Source organism: Eleginops maclovinus, chromosome 1 (assembly GCF_036324505.1).
Source record: "Eleginops maclovinus isolate JMC-PN-2008 ecotype Puerto Natales chromosome 1, JC_Emac_rtc_rv5, whole genome shotgun sequence".
NCBI lineage: Eukaryota > Metazoa > Chordata > Actinopteri > Perciformes > Eleginopidae > Eleginops > Eleginops maclovinus.
Window position 1 is genome coordinate 23,314,136 of NC_086349.1, and position 20,323 is coordinate 23,334,458.

General features: G+C 39.5%; 3 protein-coding genes across 3 annotated transcripts in view; 2 read left to right on the forward strand and 1 right to left on the reverse strand.

Moving 5' to 3' along the window:
• The first annotated feature begins 1,155 nt into the window (after nucleotides 1–1,155).
• Nucleotides 1,156–10,437, forward strand: ctdsp2 (CTD (carboxy-terminal domain, RNA polymerase II, polypeptide A) small phosphatase 2). Its single transcript, XM_063881458.1, has 7 exons — nucleotides 1,156–1,823; nucleotides 4,218–4,375; nucleotides 5,532–5,633; nucleotides 5,980–6,036; nucleotides 6,869–6,961; nucleotides 7,758–7,943; nucleotides 8,697–10,437. Exons 1-7 carry the CDS (start codon nucleotides 1,763–1,765, stop codon nucleotides 8,820–8,822), a joined length of 783 nt encoding a protein of 260 aa, XP_063737528.1. The 5' UTR covers nucleotides 1,156–1,762; the 3' UTR covers nucleotides 8,823–10,437.
• Nucleotides 10,438–11,411: 974 nt separating this feature from the next.
• tegt (testis enhanced gene transcript (BAX inhibitor 1)) lies at nucleotides 11,412–17,662 on the forward strand. The gene is made up of 10 exons (XM_063881472.1): nucleotides 11,412–11,640; nucleotides 12,917–13,017; nucleotides 13,127–13,235; nucleotides 14,160–14,280; nucleotides 14,410–14,458; nucleotides 14,640–14,737; nucleotides 14,851–14,930; nucleotides 15,023–15,123; nucleotides 15,323–15,398; nucleotides 16,740–17,662. Exons 2-10 carry the CDS (start codon nucleotides 12,962–12,964, stop codon nucleotides 16,761–16,763), a joined length of 714 nt encoding a protein of 237 aa, XP_063737542.1. The 5' UTR covers nucleotides 11,412–11,640; nucleotides 12,917–12,961; the 3' UTR covers nucleotides 16,764–17,662.
• Nucleotides 17,663–18,544: 882 nt separating this feature from the next.
• Nucleotides 18,545–20,323, reverse strand: part of LOC134870761 (nck-associated protein 5-like) — a 38,945-nt gene continuing 37,166 nt past the window's right edge. The window contains 1 exon segment of the mRNA XM_063893153.1: nucleotides 18,545–19,690. Within this exon segment, the coding sequence (XP_063749223.1) occupies nucleotides 19,427–19,690 (264 nt within the window). The 3' untranslated portion in view covers nucleotides 18,545–19,426.

Genomic DNA, 20,323 nt, shown 5'->3' on the forward strand with positions numbered 1-20,323 from the left:
ACATTACAGAGTTAGCATGTACTGTGGTTCTGCAGGGAGTTACAACCACCAACTCAACTCCTGATGAGGAGATGCTTTTCACTGCAGACTGAGGAGGTCCTTCGGATTCATCTAAACTGGAAACATCTGCTAGGCATGCATCAAGTTCTTCATGAACAACAGAAGCAAGCTCCCTGAACCATGCTAATTAAATATCTATGAAAAAGAAGATCACGTAAGTATACAACTAAATCCTGCCTGGCACATATTTGGTGTTTTTGAATGAGGATAAACTACCCTCTAATACGCCTGTGTATTAATAAGCATGCACCCTGTTTTTGGCTGCCCTGCTAACCAGATGTTGTTTTGCTTATAAGGTAACCCCACTGTAGTTTAATAACCATAATTAGCAACATCTGGACAATAATTGAAGTATTAAACATAACAGGTCAAGATAATGCATTTTTTAGGGAGATAATTGCATTATTTTGGTTCATAAGTTATGTTATCTCCAATAACATACTTTTCTTTAAGTTGAATAACAAATTTGCAGACTACAAACAATGATTACATGTATTAGTAGATAATACAATGCAAACAAAAAAAACAACTGCGGACACATTGAATAGGGTACCATTCAAGTAGTATATCGTGTTGAAAGTTTAATCCGTAATAAAAACCATTACTTTTTGTTTATTTGCCTAAAAGTTTTCTGAAATGCTATGTTTAAATATGCAAAGGAGGCACCATCTAATAATAACTTTAGGTGACTTGAGGAGAAATCTTCGGAAGCAAAAAGACAAAGTGTAGAAAAAGAAACACCTGAATCTTTTTGCCGGATGTTTTCCTTTGACTGCTATAAAAGTAGGACATGTTATTGAAGCAAAATTAGCCTAAAAATCCCAAAATTAACAATGCAAAATACGACGATGTTTTTGCGTGTAGTGTCTCACCTCATGAGAAAGAAGTGTCTTCATTTCTATGTAAACAAGTATTTGCAGAAATTATTATTTATTTTTCGAATAATTTACAAACAATGTGATCTCGAGCAGAGCTGGAATGTGTTCGGTGCGGCGCGTGCAGGACGGGGAGGAATGCTTTAGCCACGCCCCCATTCACCGGAGCGTCCAATCAGAGAGCGGGGACGGTTTCAAGGCGCCCTCGGAGTCCCAACCGTAGAAAAACAAAGCCCCGGATAATAACAAAACTCATATTTTGCATCTAACTGCACACTGAAATCCGTATAAATGCATCGAAATCGAGCGTAGAGATCGATTCTCGGTGTTTTTCGTCGCTCTTTAAGGCCTTTCGGGCGATGTTGTTTATCTGTAGTAAAGGGGGGCTTGAAACCGCCCCACCTTGCCCCATTTCCTCGGTTGTTTTCCTCCTCTCGCCTGGATTCTCCATGTTGTTGCTGCAAGAGTACGGACTTCGCAGCGTCGGGTTAGAGTGAGCTGCTCGGTCATTATTACCCGTAATAGTAATGGTAAACCCGAGACGACGGAGCTGACAGAGTCTCAAATAGCCTCCCAAAGAAAAAACATATCCAAGTGCCTTTGCCCCCCTTTTCCCCGGGCGGCGAACCTCGGAGAGACGAAGAAGAAGAAGGAGAAGAAGCCGCGGCGGTGGGAATAAAGAAACCCACGAACAAGGCAAATCCCGAGGCGGAGGACACGTTACCTCGGTGAATAATTGAGTCTACTTGTCAATAAAACCCAATGAGGGATGCCCATCAGTGCTCGGGGACAGGATTTGAGGATTTTGAGGGCTCTGTGATTGTCAGATGGAAAGTTCTGTTATCACCCAAGTGCAGAAAGAAGACGTGCAAGTGTCACCGAAAACAGGTGAGATGGGCCTGTGTTTTCATTTGCTTTGGAAGTGTTATTATATCGGCTTGATTTGGTGCTGTATTGAATATGAATCGGTGTGTATGGAAAGCCTGTAGTGCGCCCATTTGACAGTTGAGATCTGCGGAGCGCGGTCAAAGAGGCGCATTGCCCCCCCTTTTTTTTTTTACATTTGCCAAACACATCTGTCATTTTTAAATCCAATCTCTAAAAAATCCACATTCACTCAATCTAAAATAATCCAACTGTTCTTATTCACTAATACGATTTTTCCCTGAAGATGTTTTTCTTCACCTGCACATAAACAAGTGCTATTTGAATAAAAAATAACATTTCCCCTTTTTAAAAATATATATTTGACAAGCACGTGTCATATTTAAATCTAATCGCTATAAAAAGCTACATCCACTGCATCTGAAATAATAAAATGTGGTTATTTACTTATACTATTTAATCCAGAAGCTGTTTTTCGTCACCTGCACATCATAAAGTGGTGTTAAAATACAAAAAAACATCTATACATGGGATTATTGTTTAGCTTTACCACAGTTTAGTTCTCTTTTCTTATAGAGGATAGGTTCATAGTCTCCATTTGACACTGGGTTTGCCATTCAGATCATTTTAAAATGTATTTTCTTGTGTAAATCTTCTTAACATGTGGTGTTATGATCATGGCTGAATTCTTCCTGGTGTTTTTGCTGCTTGTGATCATGGCCAGCTCTCCAAAGCTGCCGTGTATTTATTACGATCAGGTTCCAGCTTGTTTGGCACCATCCCACATCCTACTACTATACCAGGTATACAGCATGAAGGAGCTCGTCTGTCACCACAGGCATCACTACAGACCAGGGAAAACAAGGCAATTGGGTTCATTCCTGGGGTTTTTGTTCATATTTTATAGGGGGCGGGGGTCACAGATGAGTGCAGTAGCATTAAAGACTGCTGCACTGGTCCCACGTCTGCCTGTATTTCACTAAGTTTCTGTATTAAACGATAAAGCATTTAAAAGGCTGAATTTAGCTGTTGATTATAAACAGGGGGACTGTATAGAAATACCAGGTGCCGCGGTGTTGACAGGGGAATGCACAAACACACCCCTCTGCACACGCCCATCGTAGCACCATTTCATAGATTTCGTTGTTTGCACGCTCTCCTCAGGATTGAAACGAGCTTTGCTTATTGATTCTGGCTCACCACTTGGTTCTTGTTATTGTGCATAATGCATGATTGCAGGTACTGTTTTAGAAAAGTATTCACAGTGCCCTATTTTGCATTGCTTGGCATGTTTGGTTATATCACACATTTCTGTAGGACTAATCTGCTGTTATGTGTCCATGCTCTCACATGCAGCAGAGATATAATGCATGTGTTATGTCATACATGGCCAATGCTGCCTTCCTGTGGGAAATCAATAGGCTGGTTTACACAGATTGGCTGTCACGATTTATATTAATCATGTGGATTATATTGGTTAAATTTGATTGGTCATATTATAAGGGATATATTGTTATTAACTAAAAGTGTGCAGGACTGATGAAGGACATCTGAGGAATTACCAGATCTGGCTCCTTTGTCTCTTGGTGTTGTTTAACATAGCCACTGGTGTGTGTCTGCATTATGTCTTCAGAGCATGGAATCTGTAGATTATTAGAAAAAAATCTTTCAGTTTTTACTATTCACGGTTTATCAGCAGTTCTTCATTCTAGTAAACGCTGAGCATGTTTGCGACGAGTCTGTTTTGATGGATATGTTTGCAGGTCCTCATATGAAACACACTAGAGGGGGACTTGCAAGAATGTTTTTTTCCCTGTCTTTCACTACAAGTCTTGTGTTGGGCTGGACTTTCGTAGTTAAGGGTGGCTGATCAAAGAATTGCACAGAGCGCTGAGGTGTGACTGCTTGTCCGGATCACTGACTGTCTGTCTGTCTGTTCTGGAAAGCTTCAGGCCGCCCCGAAAGGTCTTGGAGTTTAAAATGGTTGGAATGTGTTCTGTCTGTGTTTTCTGTTGAAGGTAGTGCTGAAAAGTGTGGGTTTTCCCGCCCTCTGTGATTATATAACATGTACCAGCCATTTGCAGCAGCAGCAACAGCAGCAGAGGCAGGCGCATTAAAAACAGATTTCATGTGAAGGCTGTACCATCCCCGTAGACAGATGGATGGTGCCTTTAGGAAAGGAGGAAGCTCCTACTACATGTATCAAGTAGCTCACAACTGACTGTACTCAATTTAAGTGATTGATTTTAATGTTTTTCATCTGTTTTCATTCGTTTGGAAGAAATCAGACTACATTACGTATATCTGACGTGTTATTCAAGCTCTACTTTAAATTTCCATGTTGCTCCATCATGCAGTTCCCTCATGAATGTCTTTTTTTTTTTTTTCGCAAAACAGGCCAGGTGAGCCGGTCTGCCTTGAAACAGCCTCGAAGTTGTAACATCTTCAAGGCGCTCTTCTGCTGCCTTAAAGCTCAGGATGACCCCAAACCACCAACACCACCGCCTTCCCATCAGGCCCTGCTGGAGTCACAGGAAAATGGGATGGTTGTCAAGGTAACACTATTCTTATTCTGGCAATGTTTCACACTGCTGAAAAACAATGTGAGGAGTTAATTCCTGGCTTTATTTTTGTTTATTTAAGATTTCACTTCCTTGTCACAGCCACACACACACATAGCTTGAAAAGGGGTTGTTTGAATAGTTTTGCCATCTGTGGGAATAAACATGCTGTAAAAATGTTGTCAAGCAACGTTGTTTTTTACAACTGCGCACTAAAACCACTACTGCACCTGCTCCTAACATCTTAAAAGCTAACCGCAACTGTCTGCGGATATGGAATCACTTTGATGTTCACACTTGATCCCCCCCAAGGAAGATAAGAGCGTCAGAGTGACTATCAATCCTTTAGGCTGACGGGGAGCAGAGAATGGTGTATTGTGTGCCTCGTAATTGCTGAGGTGGAGAAAAAATAAAGCCTTGAGCGCCTGCTGCACACGGCCGGCCACGCTGGTGAACGCTGTCAGCCTGATTAGAGCTTCAGTAGCATGGAAGAGGCCTTTTAATGAGATGCCAAGTTTGCTCATATTGAGGATCGTCCTCGAGCATCAGGAGCAAACAGGAAGCAGCGTCTGTAGCGCCGGGTTATTGTGAAATAAACCAAATTAAAAGAATAAGCGCCAATGGGGTTATGATATATTGCGTTTGTTTATCTGGCGAAATAAGATTGTTGTTGCTCTTGTGTAGTATTTGATCTCAATCTCAATTTCCCTGTCTTAATGTTTTGTAATAATTAAATAATTAATTTCACATTGACACTGCTCATAAAGACACAATTATTATCTAGGGGACACTGGATGTTTAAAAAAAAGGAGATTATATCAAGCTAATGTGTTCTCCCTGCAGATGAAGGCCAGTTGTAGAGAGGCTTTTGGGAAGTGTAAAAAACACATAGATATGCTAATCCTAAAATAATGCAACGTAAAAGTAGTTACAGTAAATATAATGCTTCTTCCACACATTCATGCAGCCCTAAAACTGAATCCAATCTAATTTCCCGGAGGTAAAATTCATGGACCAAGGTCTGATTTTCGTATGAAAGCACTATTAGGACTAATCATGCTTCTTCTGTATAAACACAACAAAAGATGTATTACATATATGTGTGTGTGGGACGGTACAATTAAAATAAAGTATTTTTGTGTCTTCCTAGCAATCAGAGTTTAGCCTCCTGCCTGAGATAGAGGCCCAGGACCAAGGGAAGTTATGTGTGGTCATAGATCTGGATGAGACCCTGGTGCACAGCTCATTCAAGGTATGAAAGCAGGAAAAAACACACATTTTTCTAAATAACTATTCCTAAATCGTATTCATATTTACTGATAGTTAAGCATCAAGTACCTCATTATTAATGTTTTTAGTATATTTCATAGTACGTTGTAGCGTCCCTGCTAGTTCTCCTTTGATACTTCTTCTATTAAATACATCACATGTCCTCGAAGAACATCAAGTCATGATATTCTGTGTGTGTAGGCTCTTGCTGTGATTTGTAGCAGCAGTGCGGACTCTGTTTCTGAGTGTTCAGGTGTTATGTAATGCCATGTGAATGTACACAGCGCTGAGCAGGCCAACCATCTCCCTCTGTGTTTTCCCCCTTCCAGCCTATTAGTAATGCAGACTTCATCGTTCCTGTGGAGATAGAGGGGACCACACACCAGGTAAACTACTGTGTGTGTGAGAGTGTTTGCCGTGGAGGGGAGGGGGTTGTGTATGTGTGTGTGTGAGTGTTTGCAGAGGTTGCTGAGCTGAAAAGGGATGGGTCTTGTAACTGATCAGCCAGGTTTCACTCTGACGGCACCACGGAGCCCTCTACTGGCCAGATGTTGAAAAAAGGAAATCGTGAGAGAAGTGGATGCATCAGCAGGAAAAGTAGTCATTACAGCCCAGTTCATCTAAAATATCATTAATAAGTGATGTATGAAGAAAAAATGCTCAACTAGCACTCTGTGTCGGACCATTTCCTTCATCTTTTGCGGCGAGCTTCCCAATTTGGACATATGGAAATGTAATTAACTCAGAAATGTGATTCCTGGGACCCCGGGTGCTGGGGCACAATCCTCTCCGGGCCTCTGCCTGGTTCAAGTAATCCAGGATAGGCTGGTTAACACTGGCACGGCCTATTCTTGATTACTTGTTTCAGGAACTGGCCGTTAGCAGCCGACGGATGGAAACCTTTATCTAAATCTCGAGGAAACATTGGGAACATGCCCTTATTTCTAATAATGCGGACTGATTGTTTTAAAGAAAACAACCAGACAATAAGTTAAACTAGTTACATTAAAGAGTTGTGTGTTTGTAGCCACATTTTTATATTGACCTATAAGTGCAGTTGTGTTTTGTTGTGTGCAGCAAAAATACTGAAAGCGTTTACACCAATGTGTTTTGACTTTAGTCTTAATAAAAACAATAACTTGATGGTACAATTGTGACAAAAGGAATGTAAATTACATTCACATAGTCCTGTTTGCTGATGGTGTGTTTGTGCTGCAGGTGTATGTGATGAAGAGGCCGTATGTGGACGAGTTCCTGCAGAGGATGGGAGAGCTGTTTGAATGTGTGCTGTTTACAGCCAGTCTCGCAAAGGTACTTTACAGCAGATACTTAAAATAGATATCGTATCCAGCTCTCAGATGTCTGATGTCTGATCTATCAGAGCTTGTTCTGTTTTTTCTCGCCCTCTAGTTCTCCTTTCACTGGGACAGCAGCTGCTTAACATGCTGTTAGGCACCTCAGTGTTCACCTTGCTCACATTTAAAGCTGTAGTTTGTTACTGTGCTCATCTGGAGACGGTTGCATCAACACGCATGTAATTCTAACTTAGCTTAGTTATTGGGTAGATGGAGATATATGCATAAATACTTTAAAGGTTGAGATTAAAGATGAAGAGGAAATAACACATGATGTTTTGAATCATAATGTAAACTGGGGCCATTTTTTATTGACTTGCAAATTTTGTAACAATAGTGCAATTCATTTCTGATAACCAGACGTTATCCAAAAATGCAAAATACTTCTCCCAAAGTTAGCATAATCATATATTAACCCCTCCCTATACAATGCAAAAGTACTATGAAAGACATACATGTATTTATCCTGCTACTTTAAAGCTGGTAATATTACTTAAGATGTATTGGTACAACCCAGTTTAGTAAACCCAAAGTAAAGAAGTTCACAGTTACTAAGAACGTAAAGATGACTTAACAACCCTATGTATCTATCTGTTGGTGCAACCTAATTCCAGATGAGTACATGTTTGACGTGTGATGCTATTTCTTGTGATGCTGTTTTAGCTAATATCCTCCACTGGTAGAAAGTGCTTCATTAGTCCAACCTGCCTCTCCCTCACCTGCAACCCCCCCCCTCCTCTCACCTCCATCAGTATGCGGACCCAGTGACGGACCTGCTGGATCAGTGTGGTGTGTTCAGGACCCGGTTATTCCGGGAGTCTTGTGTATTCCACCAGGGCTGCTATGTCAAAGATTTGAGCCGCCTGGGCAGAGACCTCAACAAAACCCTCATCCTGGATAACTCCCCCGCCTCCTACATCTTCCACCCTAATAATGCTGTGAGTTTCCATCAATACTGTCAGTAATCAGATCTCTCTGTGTTCAAAATCGCTGCTAAAAACAAGATGAATATTATTAATATTTGCCAATAAATGTGACACCTGATCTAAGATCGCTGTTTCATCATCTCACAGAGGCCTTCACGCACAAGTTGTTTTGAGAAATGGTCATAATGGGACCAAAAGAATATGAAAAAGATACCTTGTTTGTACTCAAGCCTGGATCTTAATTTCCCAAATGGTTTGAAAGATTACCAATAGACCTCAAGTTTGATGAGACAAGTTTTGGCAATGTGAGATTAGCTTCTTTCTGCAATGTTTAAGAAAAATAGCCTTGGTGAAGTGTATTACCAATGCTGTCCTGATCAGGGCTGCAACGCATCATTCGTAATAATCATTAAATCGACAGATTACTTACTAACAGTTACATTTTATTTATTGCACTATGGTGCAAAATAGTGTACAATACCCATTATGATGCAAACATCAGAGACTGAACAGATTGTATGGCTTGAAAAAGTACTAAAACAGTTCATCATTTACCAATAAAGTCTCTTATTGTTCTAGTCCTAAATGTAGAGAAATGTACACTCCAGATGAAAAGGTACATTGAAGATTGATCAAAATGGTACACCTCATGTAAAATGGCTATTCATTTTCATCAGAACCGAACTGACAACACTCAGGGCATGTTTTTATGTGATTATTCTGTTTGGAGCCAACAGTCTGTGAGTGACTCTTTGTTTTGTTCAGGTTCCTGTGGTGTCATGGTTTGATGACATGGACGACGCTGAGCTGCTCAACCTTCTGCCTGTGTTTGAGGAACTCAGTCAGGCTGAGGATGTTTACACGCAGCTGGACCTGCTCCGTGGACATTAAGCTCTCCGAGGACCTCTCCTGCTAAGACCTCCAGCCTGAAGCTCCTTCAACTACAATAAAACCGTGTTTTGACAATAGATAGTTTTCAGACATTGTTCTCCTTGCCTCTGCACAAAATATTCTGCTTATAAAATGTGTGTTAGCCAGGGGGTTAAGGAAATACCAAGCTTGTAAAACACAATGTGTTTGGCGCAGCTGAAACTAAAGATAGCATTCTGAGGCCTTTCCTCCGAACCTCAGTGCTGACATTATTGACAACCACTATTTGAAAGCGGGAAACAACAACCAAAGCAATCCCATCACAATCTCTCCAGTTAGAATATCAAAGTGGTTATTTTGCCAAAGCAGAAGCCTGCCTGCTCTGACTTGACTTTTGGACATTGTTTTGTTTTAAGTCTTGTGCCTTTTTAAGGAAGAAAAAAAACATCAGCTCTTTTTTGAAATTTACACCAGATTTTATACATTTATGGATTTCTTTTAATAGGTTGTTTTATAAGGAAATCTATTTTTAAACATGGTTCCTCTATGCAACCCACTTTTGTGATTACATGGACAGTACCTCGTAAGTAGCCAGTCAATAATTGCATTAAGCAGATGTAAACATTACTGTAGCCTTATTTACCTGTAAATGAGCAGCGAAACAAAAGTGTATTTTACCTATTTGTACTATAAAACCATGCAAATATACATCATGTGTGAATTATATCTGACATAAGTTAAGTAAACAGGGTGAACTCTTGTCTTTGATGGCAGACACACTGGAATATGTTGGCACATAGGACGACAACAAATGCCACAAGTTTTCATTAAGATTCATTTGTTACTATGTTTTTCATTTATTATTATATGACAAACAACTTGCACTTGTTTATATTGACAGTGCTGAAAGTAAAAACTGTGCCTTTTCAAAAAACAATCGGACAGAGAATTGTGTTCTGCCTGAAAAGAGATTTGTGGGCCTACACACTCTGATGTGTCATGCTGAGCGTGAGAAAACACTGTCGAGAGCAAGTGTAATGCCATGGGGGCTGTGGTACTTGCAGTGCAACACTTGAAAATATCAAATTTGATTTTTTTAGCATGTGTGAGTGTTTTTTCTATATTTATTGGCCAAAAATCTGTATTGTCCAGTATAATGCTTCACATTTTATATTGAAATCTGTTTGCCTACTTTGAGGCTGACCTTGTGTTTTTATCCGTGCCTAAATAACACACTTTTTGCTGTCAAAATTCATAGATAATACAAATACTCAAACAGTTAAATCAAACAAACCAATACATATAAATGCAAGTTTCAATCATGCCTGAAAATGTTTTTTTTTTTTTCATTTTTAGTTCAGTACAACATATTTTGTGGGGTTACGTTTCCTGGGTAATGTGGTTTTTCTATGATGTTTATTGTCTGATGCAATTATTGCCTGCATGTTAGAAACTAAAAGATGATAATGAATTTGTACCAGTTGTGATGACCAAAAGTATTTGTTTTAGAAAGTCACAATTTGTCTTTGTGTATCAGAAAAAAATCCAACTCTCATTTTGTCTACCTGATCTGACCAAAACTCTAACAGATAAGGTGCTACCAGTTTTTATATTTAAATAAAAATTGGTTATATTATTCTGTCTGTGTGTGTTTTCTTACATCTGACACAAAAGGACACATCTCTTTGTTAATTATCTTTTTAGATCACTTAATATTCAATCCATTCAAAGAAATGCTGTTCTCAGTACTTCTAAAACTGTCAAGTTATGTTGACAATCATTATTTAATATGATAAAACAGTTAAGAATGTAGATTTATTGAATTATATATATATAATTTCAATTTGGCATAATAACTTACTTTTTTGAGGCCAATGAACCTCTGAACTCTGAACCCTAGCTCAAAAATTATTTTCTCTTTACCTTTAAACCAACACTTTACCCATCAACTTTTGTGTAAAATAATACAACATTCCTTCCTTCTGTCTTCGATCTAGTTGTGGATTTAATTGGCTGAATATTTTAAATTATAAATGATTCTTTTCTGAATAGTAAGCATTTCTGGAGGGTGCCTGAGGCCTTTTATTGCCAATGACTCCTCTGCATGGCGCACATGATTAGGATAAAGTGAATAAATGAGCAAACAGCCCACTAACTTAAAATACATGTATTTTTCACAACAACAAATATACATCACAAATCCAAACACAGTGTTTCATTTAAGTTAAATGTATTATTTCAATGGGAAATAATCAACATCTTGCACGCAGTTGAAACATGTTTACTGATTGACATCTTCACACTCAATTACACTCTTACGTTTCAAGTTGCATCAGCCCTCCTCTTATTTTACACGTTATAGTAAAGGTAGCTCCTTCTTTCATAACAATTAATAAATAGTATGTTGGAGCCACACTTCGTACGTAAACGATATAAAAAACATTACAAAATCTCGTTTTTCTCCAAACTGTTTGGAATGGAGAGGTTGCATTTACGAGTCGGCCATTTTAGGTGTACCGGGGACATTTCTCAGTGACACACCAGGAAGTACCTTTTAATATAAATGTTTATTTTCTCTGAAACGAGTAACAACACATGTGTTTAAACCCTCAGTAAATACAAAAATAACCATCTTGTTTAGTACGTCCATTAGCTAAGTTGTTACAACGTCGTATTTTACCTACGGGACGAAAGGACTACAGATTTCGGGGCGTTTCCGTGGTGACATCACGCAAGGCAACTGACACATAACGGCTAATGTTTTGTTGGGAGAAAAAAATAAAAGTGAACAGGGAGAAGAAAGACTGCCAAACAGTTGTTATCTTGTAGCAGAGCGAAGGTAAGCGGTATCTTTCTGGTGGCTTTATGTTCATAGCGTCTCGGTTTATAGTATTAACATAAGCTGTAACATTACTGTCCTTATGTGCTGAGGAATTAGAACACGTCGAGTTGTGTTAGCCACCTAAGCTAGCTCGGTATTTAACGGAACGCTTAGCTCGCCAGAAACATTAGCCGTTAATATGATAGTCTCCTGCGTCAAACACATATTTCAGCTGTTGGTGGATAACTCATCCCTGCTCCACACAACGTATTTATTTATTGACAGCACGAGTTGCTTTTGATTGTTTTGCCAGTTAACGTCTGAATCGTTAAACTCGAATTGATAGCATTGAAAGCTACTTAGCCTGATAAGCAGTCAGCGCTAGCATTTTAACCTGTTGTGCAATTTATAGTTGCAATCGCTGCTCTAACTTTTAACTAACGCACTTTGATCTGCGACATGCGTGTGTACCATGCGTGATGTAAGCAGTATAGACTAACGTTTGATGGTTTGAAAGTAGATTTACTCAAGTAATGTCATTTTGTACAATGTTGAGGTACTTGTACTTTACCATTGAGTATTTCAATGTTTTGCTACACTTTTACCCCACTAAAATTCATTGTATTGTACTTTTACTCCACTTCATTTGTTTCCTACCTTTAGTTACTTTGCATAATTGCACACAACTATCTGCTCCTTCACCAGCCTTGACAAACACTTCATTGCATCAATAACTATGATCAAAACACCTCATATATAATATTCTGAAAAGGGCCAATTTATACTTTCACTTTTGTTACTTTAAGTATATTTTGATGCTAATACTTGTGTACTTTTACTTGAGTAACCTTCTGAATGCAGGACTTTAACTTGTAACAGAGTATTCCTACACTTTGGTACCTTTACTTTTACTAAAGTACCCGATCGGAGTACTTCTTCCACCTCTGAAAATATGCCACAACAATAGTTACGATTGATCTAAAATGTCTTCAAAGTGAATATTCTTTGGTTAAGTTTTTACCTATACAACAATTATGGCATCCACGCATAAATATACATTTGGAATGTACCGTTATGTCTGTAATCTTAAAAAAACAAGGAAAACAATATTCCTTTTGAACATGAACAAGAAAAGGTGTGATTGTGCTCCTTTGATGGTTACTGATATACAGCCGTGATGGTGATACATGTCTGTAACTTTGCTTTATTCGAGTGCTTCAGTGTTTGTAAAATAGTTTAGATTCTTACCATGAAAGAGGAGAGAACGTCTAATCATCACCATTTCTTTTCATAGGAGACTTTATCCATTCAAGAATCACTTCGGATCTCGATCACCATCATGAACGTGTTTGACCGCAACATCAACTTTGACTCCATCTTCAAGTTATCCCAAATGTGCGTAGGCATGCAGCAGATCGCTATCTCAGTGTTGTTTTTATTTCAACTATGACTCAAGTGTCCGCTGCCCATCATTGGTGACTGTTATCTTTTTTTCCCGTTGCAGATCTCATTCCACCCAGGTGCACTTGAAGAATGTGTACTCCAGCCTGGCCGTTTGTATGTTTGTGGCTGCGGCTGGCTCCTACCTTCATGTCGTCACACGGCTCTTTCAGGTGATACTCACAAGATACAAGAGAGTCTACACGGTCCAGGTCCTTCCTGTATATCACTGCACACAGAGCCATTAAGCAAAGCAAACACAATGACTCCTATACTACCTAACCCAATGTGTGCACATGTACAGTTACCCAGGGGGTTGAAACAGCCAGTTTTCTAATTAGCAAATTATAGGAACTTTGTAAATGATTCAATTTTGTAATCCAGCTTAATCCGGTTTTGGTTTATTGAAGGTGACCCAGACTGCTAAACCGACTGCATTTGTTTTTGCTAACAGCATTTCCCTCAAGTTACCAAACAGTTTTACAAGATACTTATAATAATGGTTTCAACAGGGAAGCATAAAGCAAAAAGGATCCTCATATTTGAACATTTTTTTAAATATAAAAGGTATATGAAAAACTAATAATCATCCAACCCATTCCTTCATTTCCACTTGAAACAACCAAAATCATTAGGTCCTAAGTCTGTTACACCAGTGTTGGTACAAATGACATGTCTAGATCGTTCTCATAATCAACATAAGATATTAAGACAAGGTAGAAAAGTCCTTTAGGATGAATACATTTTAGTTTCAACATGTTATGGTGAAGGAACAGAACAGCTAAAGTTCCAGTGCTTTAGGGCACCCTTTAGTGTGCCAATCACACTGGACGTCAAAAGTTGAATTCCACAGAACAAAAGGATTAAACACGTTTTTTTCTTGGGTTTATTACAAAAGATTAGATCTCATGCCATGAGATGTTGGAAAAGACAGAACTTTATTATTCTGAAAGGCCTTTTAAAACTTTTCTTCATCAGATGGATATTCTGATGCTTCAGTCATAAGGAATTTGACTTCAGAGAATAAAAAGCTGGATGGTTCAGTGTCATTGTCACTTATTCCCTGCCACATCTCAACATCTTGCTCTTGTTCTCAGGGAGGCTTGCTGTCCGTGCTCGGCTCCCTGGGCATGATGTTCTGGCTCGCCATGACGCCACACAACTCTGAGACGGAGAAGAAGAGATTGGCTATCCTCGCCGGATTTGCCTTCCTCACAGGTAAAGAACCGGTTTTACGTTTTAAGGTCAAATTGTCACTTGGCGTATGAACACAGCTGTCTTTGTGAATTCTCTGTCCTGCAAGAGTCTAAAAGCAGTGTTTTCCTTCCTCCCCCTCTCCCTCTCCAGGTGTTGGTCTTGGCCCCACCCTGGACTTTGTCATTGCTGTCAATCCCAGGTTTGTTTGGAGTTGCTCAATGCTTAATACCTGCACAGAAGCAGCCGACAGCTAGCTGGCTTAAAGTTAAACATTATAAAAACTAAACACAACGAAGTCTAGTATTGTGTGATGATTGATAGCCATCTTTTCTGTGAGTCCGTTTTTAGTAAGGTATTTGTTGTGGTTTCTGTCTCCTCAGCATCATCGTGACGGCGTTCATGGGAACCTCCATTATTTTCCTCTGCTTCACTCTCAGCGCTCTCTATGCCAAACGCAGGACCTACCTGTTCCTGGGAGGTAAAGGCTTTAATTTACAACATGACTTTAAATGACCCCAATTTTCTTGCTTAATGCAGAATTCCACTCTGCCTATTAAACCCATTCTCCCGTATCTTATTCTCCTCCTTAAGGAGCTCTGATGTCTGGCCTCTCCCTGCTGTTCCTGATGTCTATGATGAACTTGTTCTTTGGATCTGTGATGCTCTTTAAGGTAGATAACCGAGCGAAATTATCCTCACACAGTGCTTATTCAGACGTCTTCCATTTGTAAATCTAATTTGAGTCTTGCGTCTCTCCCGACAGGCACACATGTACCTCGGGCTGCTCATCATGTGCGGCTTCGTCCTGTTCGACACTCAGCTCATCATCGAGAAAGCAGAGAACGGAGACAAGGACTACATCTGGTGAGTCTTGTTTGTGTGCATTCCTTGTCATAACCAAATACCATGCAAATGCATCCTCCCATGGTGAGGTGCTCCACTTTCAGAGCTTTGAAAAAGTCTTTCCTTTTCAGAGTTGCTGCATAATGAGTTCATACAGATGATTGCTTTGTGTTATCCCCATTAGCTTCTATCGATTCTAAAACTAACTTTACTTACTTAGGCACTGTGTGGACCTGTTCCTGGATTTCATCACCATCTTCAGGAAACTGATGGTCATCCTCGCCATGAACGACAAGGTACACAGCGCTCTGCTGAGGTCACGGATCAGTCTGCTCATGCTCTGAGTGTCAACAAATCCAATGAAAAGACCCAAAGCTTTAATGAAGTGATCGTACTTATAACCACTCTCTGTGTATTTTAACCCGGGTATCTCTTATTCCTTTTAGCCTTAGAGCGCTGCTGTTTATTATTATAATCATGAACAATGAGAACGCATTAACAAGCCTTAGTGACGGCTGGTAACACAGTGATAACGTGCATGGCAATAAATATTGCGTTACCATTTGAAAAAGACAGTATTCAAATGTGATGCTGGTCATCTGAACGGCATTTTCTGTTAGGATATTCCCGGTTAGGCCTTCTTCTGAACGTGGCATTGCGTCTTGGTATTTTTCCCCAGTTTGTTGCACACACCCTCTTGCCTCTTGACTGCCTGCTCTGTTATGGTGCATCATACAAAACCATAGTCAAGTATGTCATGAAAGAATTCTTTGGAGAGTATGTCATAAAATATCATAGCAGTGTGTCATAAAATTGTGACTAAAAATCTAATTAAGTATGCCTTCAAAATATATTGAAATCATTGTAAAGAACGCTATAAAAAGGTAATATTGTACGCCATTATAAAACACTTGTAGATACTTTTAAAAAACCCCAGGATATTATAGTTTACCTTAAATATGTTGCAGAGCGCACACTACTCAGAACAGGAAAGGATATTTAGCCACGTACACAGATTGGTAGTATTTTGACCGGCTGCTGGAGATGATCATTGATAAAACAAATCCATGGCTGAGAATATTTCCCCACACATGAGCACTTTACTCCTTGAGTAAAGTATTGAGAGAAGGTTTAAACTGTGTTGTGGATTTGCAAAAAATATCAAAATATAGGACATCTCCAATGCAGGGTTTTCAACACAGTGCAGCAGAGAAACTGCTGAAAAGGTCAGCTCGCCCAAAGCAAAAACAGCATATGTCGCATGTAGTAGAATCTCGCCATGCAGATACTTTGGGTCTCATTTGCTTCTTCCTTTTAGATATCTGATCCTGCCATCGCTGCAGCACAATGACTGGTGTTTAGTTTGTCGTGCAAACATTTAAAACGTTTTATGAGGAAGTAAAAGAGATTAAAATAACTCCACAGCAACATCTTTCTCAGAAACGCTTTTTAATCGACAAACATCTGTCAACAATTGTTAAAACTACTTAAACCTTGCTTCCTCATACAACTTATTTAACCACATCTATCAGTACAGCTTTATATAACCAGAGTTAAATACGAAATGTGTTTTTGTTCTGTTTTCATAGAGTGATGTGGTCTTGTCGGATAACTCTTGATTATTTGTCTTTCTGCAGGAGAAGAAGAAGGAGAAGAAGTAAAGAACACTTGGAAACATCTGTCAGAAAAGGCACAACTTGCAGCGCACTTGGTGCTTTTCACTCTCTGTCTTCATTTATTAAATTAACTCCTCTGTGGTCTTATATTATTGAAATTTCTTTGATTTATCTTTCAAACTTACAACAAGGATTGAATGTAGGTTTATGGTAAACTAACGCTTGTCCCCACTATGGCTGTGAATGGAGAATTAGACTAATACTGCGGTGACCCTGCTTGGCCTGTAGAGGGGAGCGTTGCCCTATGAAGGCTCCCAGACTGCCAGCATTAAATGGAGAAATGTGTTTAGTGCCATAAATTAAAGACATGATAGGCTCCTTTTTAGTGGGTCATGTGAGCTTCTGAGGCTGATCGTTGTTTTATTTGAAGTTCTGTGATTTCCATCGTTGATTTGCTTATTTATAGTTTTCCCCTGTTCTCTTCGTGGAGTGTCACAGCAAGATATGGTGTCCCATGATTTTGACAACAGATTCCCCCTTTGAGAAATTTCCCCTGTGATGGTTTTTGTTTCCACAAATGTTTTGTGACGACCATTCGAGTGGGAATGGTGAAGCCTGGTAACACTGACACAACCCCTGAAAGCCTGTCGCAGTCTTAAGTGAGCTACACCGGCTCAGTCAGACAGACTTTTATGGATTGTGGAAGTTGTCAGGCGGAGGAGGAAGACTTTGGTGCCATCTGTCCATATTTCCATCTTGGATAGAGGGCGAGTTATTCAAAACCTCTCTGTAAATTCTCTGTTGTCTAGAAATTAGTTTGCCAAACAATGTGATGTGAACCTTAAAGATTTTTTGAAAGTGTATACTGTGAAGAATTTATTTTATGGATGTAAAATTGAAACTAATAATTTGATACATTTGCTCAAATAAATGTGTTGAACGTATTGAAACAAAGTGCCTGTTTTCACTCTGGGTTAACTCCAATCATCTCTGCATAATGCAACAGTTCGGGGTGGGGGAATATCAAGACAGTTAAGCCTCAGTCTTTTAGACACAGTACTCCGTCATGGATGAAGCTGAATGACACTCATTTTTGGCAAGGGAAAAGCAAAATGTACATGGATCCCAATAACCTCTCGCCATATATCCGATATACCAAAAAAACTTCAAAGTATAGCGTGTTTAAAATTCCAGAAAAAAGATCGACGTACTATACTATGAAGTTTTCTTATACTTTTGACTATACTATGAATATTCATTAATAAAAAGATCTTGAGAGGTCAAGGGGATCCCTGCACATTTTTCCATAGTATAGTTTTTCAAAAATGTAAGAAAAAACATCTTGTAAAGTCAAAAGTCAAATTCAAGTCAAATTGGTGGTTGGGAAGTTGGCTTGGGAACCGGAAGGTCACCGGTTCAAGTCCCAAAAAAAACAAGTGCTACTGAGGTGTCCCTGAGCAAGGCACTGCCCCCCGAGCGTCGTACATATACCCACCGCTCCTCACACTAGGATGGGTCAAATGCAGTATGTAAATCTCTGAGGGACGATTAGGGGTTCTTTCTTTCTGGAATAGCTTCTGATAATATCAGATATAACGTCATAGTATAATATGCCCAAAATATCTGAAAAAAAACATATACCGGTAGTATGTCAAAAAATATTAGAAGAAATCTGTCATACTATGTTAAAAATATTGGATTAAAGTAAAGTCTAAAGTTACTTATCTAGAGTTAGTATCATACTATACTATGCTGCTGTTTTTTACTGTGAGTTCTACCTACCATGTGTGGTAGTATTTGATGCGAAATAACGACTTCACACTGAAATAAATCAACATTTTAATTAGAAAGTTGAAAAACGGCAGTAGGTACATAGGACCTCTATTGGCTAGGGAACGAACAGCAACAGAGAGGTTGAAATACAAGATATGAACATAATCTACTAAGCGAGGAGACTGCAATTTTCACAGAAAGATTACAAAATGAAAAAAAGAGATGAATGCAAACGATGCACATTTAAAATAAATAAATAATAGAAATACATATTCATTGAATAGTGTAGCCATTTCTCTTATCTATGTTATTATTGCTGGTATATATTACCTTTAAATGTATTATGATTTAAAAACAGACGTATTCTGACAACCTTCGTGGGTCGCAAACCAATATCAACATGATCAATAAAATCGTTTTTACATTTAAAATCGTGATGCATGAATTCAGCAATAAAGAATCACAGACATGAACATTCATTTTTTTAAGGAGCTCCATGTTTAGTTTTTTTCTTCAATACATTATGATGTCCAGAGCAGAAGAGTCCGCTGTTTTTCTTGGATCACAAAGATCCGTCTACCAGGATGATTCAAAACAAAAGACACGTTGCTGAAACAACTACCAGGAGTGATCACTTTTGTGCTAATTGTTAGCTTAGCCATGCGTTTTGTAGTCCTGTATACATCAAGTGTCCACAGTCGAGTCTGTGGGGAAAAAAGTGAACAACCTATTTTATTTGGGGGTGGCTTTTGGCTTTGTGTTTGAAATCCTGAGGAGAATCCATCGAGCGTCTTTCCAGTTGCTTAATGAGAAAGCATCACCACAATGTTCCTGCAGGCATCAACAGGAAATCCTCAAAGATGTGGCGTTGGGCGAGCAGCATCACAGTTAAGTTCAGAGCGGTGCTGTTTTTGTCTTTTTTGTGTCTGTCCTCTTTATCCCTGGCTGCCGCAGGACGACAGGCTGTCGTACAGGGAGTCGCTGAGGGACTCGGGGGTCTCCAGGACCTGAGGGCGACTCGGGGACAACGCCTCCTCCGGACGCTCCCTGAGAAGCTCCAGCCCGGCCTCCCCCCGGCTCACCTCGGGGACGCTGGGAGCCCGAGTCTTCCCCCTGCGGCTCACTCCAGACTGGGCCGGGACGGGCAGGCTGCCTGGGTCCACCGTCCGGCTGGAGGAGGGCCCGACGGCCTTCGTGCTCTAAAAAGGATGCAGAAACAATCCTTTTTAATTTCACTGTACAGCAAACCGTTTTTAATTTATATTTGACTTGTATTTATATTTTCATTGCCATATCTCCAGTGTAGCTGCTGTGCATGTGACAAGAAAGCCTTTGAATCTTTACGAACCTTTCAGGTCATGTGTTTCATCTTATGTAACGCCTTCAAGGTGCAAAAAAAAATAAAACAAAAGCGGGTTACATAAATCATCCAATGGTGAATCTTTAATATTCAGCTGATTAATAATTTGTGGCTCTGGGTTTTTTACATTATGTAAGATGTGAGTGCAGATTTAAAAATGTATTTCGACTCGACTGCAAAGTATTTTCAGTCTGCCTGACCCAGATAGTCCTGCGCCGCCAATTTCAATAAGAATAGACCAAATACAACAGTATAAAGTCCCTAACTTTATGACTGTAACATACTGTTTGTATTTTCCATTACGTTGCTTTCTTACTTTCCAGGAAATACAGACTATTCCCTGCATGTCTGTTCACCCTGGGGGACAGATCCCTCCTCTGTTGCTCCCCCTTTCTTTCATTTTCTTCTTGGTTAAAGTTTTATTTCTAAAGTTTTTCCTTCTCTAAGCTCGAGGGACATTTGAACATTTAGT